At 30.3% G+C, this 9,042-nt stretch overlaps 1 protein-coding gene across 1 annotated transcript; it reads right to left on the reverse strand.

Moving 5' to 3' along the window:
* Positions 1 to 8,104: 8,104 nt before the first annotated feature.
* LOC140433378 (uncharacterized) lies at positions 8,105 to 8,751 on the reverse strand. The gene is made up of 2 exons (XM_072521397.1): positions 8,697 to 8,751; positions 8,105 to 8,537 (listed from the first exon to the last, which is right to left on the reverse strand). The coding sequence occupies exons 1-2, from the start codon at positions 8,736 to 8,738 to the stop codon at positions 8,172 to 8,174; spliced, it is 408 nt and encodes a 135-aa protein (XP_072377498.1). The 5' UTR covers positions 8,739 to 8,751; the 3' UTR covers positions 8,105 to 8,171.
* Positions 8,752 to 9,042: the final 291 nt, after the last annotated feature.

Below are 9,042 nucleotides of genomic sequence, written 5' to 3' on the forward strand. Positions count from 1 at the left end.
AACGTCACTTCAGAGTATGTATATCTGGTTGCCTAGTCACATGGCTCACTTAAATATATCTACAACATCATAATTACTAAAAAAATACTTTTTATATGCTAATTTCTTAAAAATGCCCTCACATAAATATATTTTTATTAAATTCTCTAGTATATAACTTCTTAAAATAACCAAATACTTGTTATATCTAAAATTATCTAGTATATAACTTATAAACTATTTTCTATAAACCCCAATCGTATCAATACCCCAAAATAATATTTAAAATAAATAATTTACTTATTATTTCTTTAAATATTAATTTTCTCATACCTTATTAAATTTAATAAATTAATAATTCAATTTTTTTTTATTTAAAATGTGTTCTATTAAATACATCCCTGTTCGCTGTCTATGTCAAACTGTCATGTCAAATAAAGCAATGGAGGCTATTATATGAGAAAATAAACATAATCATATATTATTGTGTTATGTTTATTTATAGACAAAACCTATGAATTATTTCCATTCAACAGGCTTTCATCCATATGAATTGGTAAGTTTTACACTTTATTATATTAGAAAGACATTTTTAGCAAATTATTTATAGAATCTATTTAGTATCTAACCCCAAATTATGATTTTTAGGGTACAAAATAATTTCCATATGTACAAGACAACAAGTATGATGTCAAATTGATTCAAAATAATGAAATCTACCATCTATTTAACAAATCAAGTCTATTGAATAAAATGGATATATCAGTAAGCTGTTAGTGTTTTTATAATTAGTGTTAAGTTTATAATATATTACTTCTTTTTGAAAAAATGTACATTTTTCTTGATTTATTTTAAGTCCAACTTTATCTAATCTGTTTATTATAATTTTTAGGTGTTTCTCATGATCTTCAGCCGTTTTAGAAAAAATTAATATATCACCAATGTAGTGAATTACAAAATGTTCATATTGATCCAAAATATCATGAAGACATCTACATAGAACACTGCAAGATGATTGAAGTCCAAATGGTACTACTTTGAATTGATATACTACTCCATCTATCTGAAATCCTGTATACTGTCTACTTTTTCTTTCTAGAGGTATTAACCAGAAACTATGCTGTAAATTGATTTTAGTGAAAAATGACATTCCTGTAATTCTTCCTAGTATTCCATCTTCTAACATATTATTAATCGTTCTGTTTACTTCTTCTCTGTATTTATATGGTATTGGGTATGATTTTGTTTTAAAATCTTTTTCTTCTTTAACTTTTATACTATGGATATAATTTTGTGCAATTCTATTTTCTTTATTGACAAGTCCCTTGTGTTGCTGCAATATGGAAACGACTATTGATTTATATTCTTCAGGGCAATATAAAACTTTCATCATATCTTCTTCTTTACAAATAACATTATTCTTCATTATGTACTCATTATTCCTTGCTTCCAATTTTACGCACTCCACCTCGTAGGCATCCATCTGCTTAAAATTTCCATTCCTTAAATATTCACTACAATAATTATTCTTTACATTCTTTTGGGACATATCCCTATCATCAAAATACATTTCTTCTTCATAAACATCATTATTTTCTTTTAATAATATCAACTCTTATTCCTTCTTCCACCTCATCTTTCTGCATAAATTTAATTATTTGCCCTTCCAAAGTTACCATTTTTCTTCAAAATCTATCTTTACTTTCTTCTTTTCCAATTCATCATTTCCCATTAATATATCAACACATAAATCCTTGACAATAAATCCTTGCATATTAATTTCTTTATTAAGAATATTAAAACTTCTTATTATTTGCACCAACAATTTTAATTTTTGGAATCTTTATTATATCTGATAGTTTTAATGTATTAAAAATAAAATTCTCCGAGACTAAAGTACTTTCTGAACCAGTATCTATCATAATTTTAATCATTTTATTTTTGGCCAAAGCATTTATATAAATTAAATTAATAGATTCAATAATTTTCTCTTCATTTTTTATAAGGAGATATATTTTCTATAAACCCCAATCGTATCAATACATATATATATATATATATATATATATATATATATATATATATATATATATATATATATATATATATATATATATATATATATATATATATATATATATATATATATATATATATATAATATTAAATATATATACAAAAGGAACATTTTTATTCTCGAGAGAGGAAGAGAGAGAAAATATATCTTCTGTCTCTCTCGTACTCATTATCTTACATATGTAATGATTTCACCGATTCACTCCCGTACAAATTTCCAACGTGGAGCGCGCGTGTAGAAGTATAACTTCAACAATGATTGGCGCATCACCTACTGACCGGGAGCGTAACTATAAATATACATGGCGCTAAATTCAAAAGTTTAGTAATATTACCTAGGATTGTGAACTCATTTTAAAGTAAAGGAAAATCGATATAATCCTAAAATAACAAGAAAAATCCTTATCATATACCATAATAAATATTTTTCGTATACTTTTTGGGTTTTCTTGTTATGTTGAGACTATATTTATTTTCCATTACATTAAAATGTCAAAGTGATTAAAAAAATTAAAGAATAAAATATAGAATAAAATCTTTATTTATAAAAATGTTACAAGAAATGTTATATGTGTTAAAAGAAATATTAATAATACAAGCCAAGTTTAGTATAATTTAGTTTTCTTAATGTTGTGACAACAACTGGTCAGTATTTAAATAATTGTTTTGTCAATCTTTTTTTTTTATTTAAACGCAGCCGCATCAACCATATTGGTTATTAACGGATGAATTTAATACAAACAATAATGATTACAAATAACAAATAAATAATATACTTATATGTGGTTCAATATGTTACAGTCTCTTAAAAATTTCACAATATTTTCACTGGTACACTCACTAAAAATGTCCCTTATAACTGATGGAATTTTATTAGTTAGTCTTTCAGCACTATATTTGGGTCACTCCGTTAATACGTGTTTCACTGTTAACGGCACGTCACAACTCGTACATTTTGGTTGAGGTTCTTTCTTCATGAGATATTCATGTGTGAGTTTGCTGTGTCCTAATCGGAGCCTGGTTAATACAACCTGAAGGAAACGGCTAGGGGCGTTGTTAGTCCATCGTCCAAAATTTGGTTTAATTTCTTTTAACTTTGAGGATTTTTCTTCCCAACATTTAGTCCAATTACATATCAGCTCTTGTTTAAAGTACGGATTGAGATCTTTTGCTAATGGTTTTATTGTCGGTCTGATATTTGGGGAATTTGCTATTTCCCGAGCATTTTTATCAGCTAGTTCGTTTCCTTTAATGCCTATATGTGATGGTACCCACACGAAGACTAATGTTTTGTTTTCCAGCTGCTGCATCTTGTTTTTAATTAATTTAGCTATCGGGTTGCAAGTGTACATTTTTGATGGTATATGAAGGGAAAAGATAACCAAACCGTTGAGCTTCTCCGTCGTATAAGACTGACTTGGGCAGCCTTCGGCAAGCTGAACCATATTTTCAAATCGTCTGATATACCAATATGCCTTAAAAGAAAAACGTTTAATCAGTGTGTTTTGCCAGTGTTAACTTACGGTGCCGAAACGTTGACCATGACAAGGAGAACAGTTCAAAAGATCCGTGTGTGTCAAAGGGCGATGGAGCGTGCTATGTTGGGCGTTTCACTACGAGACAAGATCCCAAATCGCCAGCTACGACAAAGAACAGGAGTGGCTAATGCAGTAGAGAGAGTAGCAACACTGAAATGGAACTGGGCAGGTCACGTGGCTCGAATGACAGATAATAGATGGACAAAGCGGATACTGGAATGGAGACCAAGAGATGATGCCTACCGAAGCAGAGGTCGTCCACCAACACGTTGGACTGACGATCTAAAACGTTGTCATAGGAATTGGATGCAAGAGGCACAAGATCGAAATAGATGGAAAATTATGAGGGAGATCTATGTCCAGCAGTGGATAAGCGAAGATTGAATGATGATGAAGGGAATTGATTGAGTCAGTAATAATAAGGAATTTATCTGGTTTGACTGTTTGTATGTGAATTAGAGCTCTGTATAATTGTGTAAGAAATCAAAACATAAACAAAATTCCTACTTTAAAAAAGCGGCAACACTTTATACACTTTTGCCATACGCTTAATTGTCAATAAAATTTGAAGTATTTCTGTATCAGTTGCGTACAATTGTCAAATATATTTAATTAAAATTATTATTTTGTGGAATATTAGACTTAAAGAGTTATTTCATAAAATTTATATTATTAATAATAACAAATGTTTTTGATTATTTAATCAATATAATTCTAAAATTTCCAATATAATGATGATTACATTTTTCTGATTATTACACCATGTTGACGCCTATGAAAGATAGGGTAGTTCTGTATGGGTTTCGTATTATTAGCTGTGTTAGGAAAATTTGAACTCTAAGGTTGATAGGTCACTTTGTATAAATCGTGACGTGCAAGTGTTTTACTTGAATTAATGACAATTTCAAGGTTTTCCCGAAGTGGATGCTTTGAAATGTACCACCAGGCGTCGCCCACTTTGCAGTTCCTCGCGAATACATCCAAGCACACGTGCTCTTAGACAATATTAATGTAAACAAACGTAAACAAAATAGAACCTTACGAATTACCGACAATCAATATTTATTTATTTACACCATACAATATATTGATAACAAATAATAAAATTATTTATTGTGCAAAATATATATTTTGAGGAAATAAATTCCACAAAATTAAGAAGTCACCTGTCAATCAGAAAATGTTTTAGGGAATACCATAGATAAAATTACACCTAGATTAGTAACAGGGATAGCCAAGGTCAAATCAAGTTCGGATTTCGCACCCATTCGTTTGGTGGCGCTGCTAGTCACGTTCCTGCGCGGAGGGAGTGTGCTGTGTTCAATTCAAAGTTGAGTTTAGACAAATACGGCGCCATATTTGTATTTGTTTTATTTTTTATATAAGTAGTGCAAAAAGGTACAATTTTAGACGATTTTTTATTATGGCATCGAACACATTATATGGAATACCAATGGAAAAACGAAGAAATTAACAAAAAAGATGTTGGGTTCCAGATTGCATGGATTAGCAAGCATTACGGTTTTCCAAGTCCACGAAATTATATGGATATGTTTGATAAATGGGTGAATGCTGTTAAGAGCCCTAAATTTTAAATTTATGCGACTAAAATTGTAGTAAAATGCCTTTTGCAGAATTCGGCGTTTATTCACATAAAACTTGACATAAGAATGACAAAACAATTATTTAAATACTGACCAGTTCTTGCCACAACATTAATAAGAAAACTAAATTATACTACACTTGGCTTGTATTATTAATATTTTTGTAACACATGTAACATTTCTTGTAAAATTTTTATAAATAAAGATTTTGTTCTATATTTTATACTTTATTTTTTTAACCACTTTGACATTTTAATGTAATGGAAAATAAATATAGTCTCAACATAACAACAAAACCCAAAAAGTATACGAAAAATATTTATTATCGTATAGGATAAGGATTTTTCTTGTTATTTTAGGAATATATCAATTTTCCTTTATTTTAAAATGAGTTTACAATCCTAGGTAATATTACTAAACTTTTGAATTTAGCGCCATGTGTATATAGTTACGCTCCCGGTTACTAGGTGATGCGCCAATCATTGTTTTACTCGTTAACACGGGAGTTTCACTGCTAGGTGGCAGTGTGCTATGATTTGTATACATATTAGCGACCGGTTTATATAGTAATTAACAGGATGAAGACTTCGGCTTCAAAAAGCTATTGCAGTGTTCCTCAATGTTCTTTTTCTTCTTCCATCTTCTATCGAACTTCTATTCAACTTCCATCTTCTATCGAAGGTTGGAAATCATCATGGCTATGCGGACTCTGTTGACTCAATCAGCCCTATTCTGTAACTACAAATCGAATAGAAATGAGTCAAATCGAATAGAGGTCAGCAAGTCGGATCGGAATTATAGGAATCGGTATTCTGTAACTCATCTCGACCTCTACTATCGGAATGTTGTGTAGAAATTGATTTCGACCACATTTCGACTAGACAAGCTCTGTCGAGATTAAATTTCGACATCGAAATTGGTCTTGACGCTTGCGCATCGGTATCAATTCCAATTGTTTTGACATTTATTTGTTGACTTGTTAAAAATAATTATTTTTAATATAAATTAGCGGTTGCTTAATTTTTGTAGCTTCTTCATTTTTTAGTCTGTGGTTTATTTTTATTTAGATAATTGTATATTTAATTTAATTTGTGTCGTGTACAATGAATTTCCAAATAGATATGGGTATCATTCTTGGAGGAGAAATAGAAGCAGAGCTACAAAGGCAAGTGCTACAGTTTTAAGTTTAAACTACATTTAATAATCTATAATAATTGTTTTCATTTTTTAGACAACTTTTTAACTTACAAAAACGAGTTATAAGGGATACAAGTAATCCGTTTGAAATTCCTAATGAACTTTTTAGAGGTTTATATAGGCTTCCAAAACAGATAGCCAACGACTTAATCCATGAATTAGAACCATTCTTAATAGATCCACGCAGAATTACGTCAATTCCAAATCATTTGAAAGTAAATATGCTGAAAATACTGAATAAATATATGTTAATAGTTATTTTATAGGTCCTATGTGCATTACATTTTTATGCACATGGAAGTTATCAAAAAAGCGTTGGGCAAGATTTTTTACTAGGGATGAGTCAGTCGGTGGTCAGTCGTTGTATTGGAGAAATAAGTATGATATTATCGACACATCTTAGTAGAAGATATATTAGATTTCCCACAACCATAGTGGCAAAGATATCAGTAGCTCGTGGGTAAATAAAGTTATTCAATTATCAACTTTATTATTGTTTAATGTAAATTTTAGTTTTATGGAAAAGTTTAATTTCCCAGGTGTAGTGGGTTGTATAGATGGTACTCATATAGCAATTATTTCCCCACCTATTGATCATCCACAAAATCCAGGTTTTGTATACATAAACAGGAAAGGGTTTCATAGTATCAATTGCCAGATTGTATGTAATTTGTTAACACTAAATATTTGAAGTAAATTTTCTTTTTTTTTTTAGATATGTGATTCGAATTTAAAAATACTTAATTGTAATGCTAGATATCCAGGATCCATGCATGATTCAGCAATATGGAATATGTCAAATGCAAGCATGCATATGGAGGAAATGTATAATAATAATGAACGAGGATTTTGGTTGTTAGGTATATCCAAAAAAATACTATCGGCATAAGTGCAAATTACTTTAATGTTATGACAATTGTAGGTGATTCTGGGTATCCGTTGCAACCATGGCTATTGACACCAGTAGAAGGGGCACAAGAAGGTACCCCAGAAGGTCAATATACATCGGCACATATACATGTCCGAAACACAATTGAACGCTGTCATGGTGTTTTGAAAATGCGCTTCCGTTGCCTTTTAAAGCACCGTGTTCTACATTATTGTCCTGTTACAGCAGCAACCATTATAAATTCCTGTTGTGTTTTACATAATATCCTTATTGAGCATAATGTAGAAGTGGAAGACAATTACGAAGATTTCAACAGAGTTGAGCAAAATCCTGTTGAAAATAATGATGGTAAATTTTTAACTTTGAATATGTACATAGTTTTTTATAACTCAATTTGTTTCAGAACCACCAAATGTAAATTTGCTAGGTATAGGCCGTAGAATAAGAAGTCAGTTGATAAGAAATTATTTTAATTAAATATATTTGTAGGAACATATACAACAGTTATGAATAAAAAGTACAAAATCATATGTGGTTTTATTTGAATGGGTCTCTAATTTTTTTCTTTAATTTTTAGTTCCCTCTCTTTTAAATCCAATTCTCTCTCTCTTAGATCTAATTCTCTGGTTTTATTTTTTGTTTCCAACCATCTCACTTTTAATTCCATCTCCTTCAAGTCCAATTCTCTTTGCCACAACTGCTCGCTCTCTGAAGCTGACTCTTTCATGGCCATGAAACGTTCTAAAATTGCAGCAGTTTCTTTTTGGCCTACAGCATATGCCTCTGCTGCCTTTTGGAGATTACTACCTTTATCTGAAAACAAAAATAACACAAACTTATAGAAAACAAAACATTATTCTTAAATTAATTAGCAATTTAAACATATTTTTATGTATCTTTTGTTGGGGCTTTTCTCTTAGGTGCTACATAAATGGATTCTGCTGGACGTTTTGATGTGCTGGGTAAAAATATTTCTGTCTCAACTGTACACTCTTCTGGTTCATTTTCCATTTGTTCTTCAATCAGTAAATCATCTAGTTGATTGCTTGTTGGTACAGGATCTATAGTTTCATTATTGAATCCCACTTCCTGTACATCAGCAACTTTCACTGCTATCCAAGATACTAGCCCCATTAATTTTTCTTCAATTGGGGTTAGTATTTTCCCATCTGCTTCTCCACCACCTGTCCGTTGTTCAGATTTTATGCACTCCCTTGCTTTTTTTTTTGTATGACTCTTCCAGTCGATGAAAGTCTGCAAAATAATTTAATTATATTACCAATAATTATACATCATCAAGGTTAATGAAAAGCATTAAACATTTTAAGAATTGCTGCTCCAATTAATTTACTATACCAAAATCTAATTAATTTACCAAAACTTTTCTACTTAGTCTTAGACAAAAAAACTTACTTTCTTCCACTGCATTTTTGATTTTTGCGGACCTGAACCCATAGCATTCAGTGAGAGAGTTAAACTCGGTTCGCTATTCCCAGTCCGAACTGTCTAGTGGATTTAGTAATTATTTTTTTGCGAAGGTAGTTACTTTTTGACAGACTAAAAGTGGCTGGAAATTACTATACAACCAAGCACACGTACTCATAGCCAATATTAATAGTAAACAAACTAAATAGTAAATAAAATAGAACTTTGCGAATTACCGATAATCAATATTTATTTATCTGCACCATATAATAAATAGTTATGTTAAATTATAACAACTAAAATATATTTTTTAAATATATACTACCCAAAATTT

The sequence above is a fragment of the Diabrotica undecimpunctata genome, chromosome 2 (assembly GCF_040954645.1).
Source record: "Diabrotica undecimpunctata isolate CICGRU chromosome 2, icDiaUnde3, whole genome shotgun sequence".
NCBI lineage: Eukaryota > Metazoa > Arthropoda > Insecta > Coleoptera > Chrysomelidae > Diabrotica > Diabrotica undecimpunctata.

Bases quoted from the DNA above. Each gene is read 5' to 3' on its own strand.
- LOC140433378 (XM_072521397.1), bottom strand. From the start codon at position 8,738: ATGGGTTCAGGTCCGCAAAAATCAAAAATGCAGTGGAAGAAA. The intron at 8,538-8,696 runs GTAAGTTTTTTT...ATTATTTTGCAG, and splicing joins CAAAAATGCAGTGGAAGAAA to ACTTTCATCGACTGGAAGAG.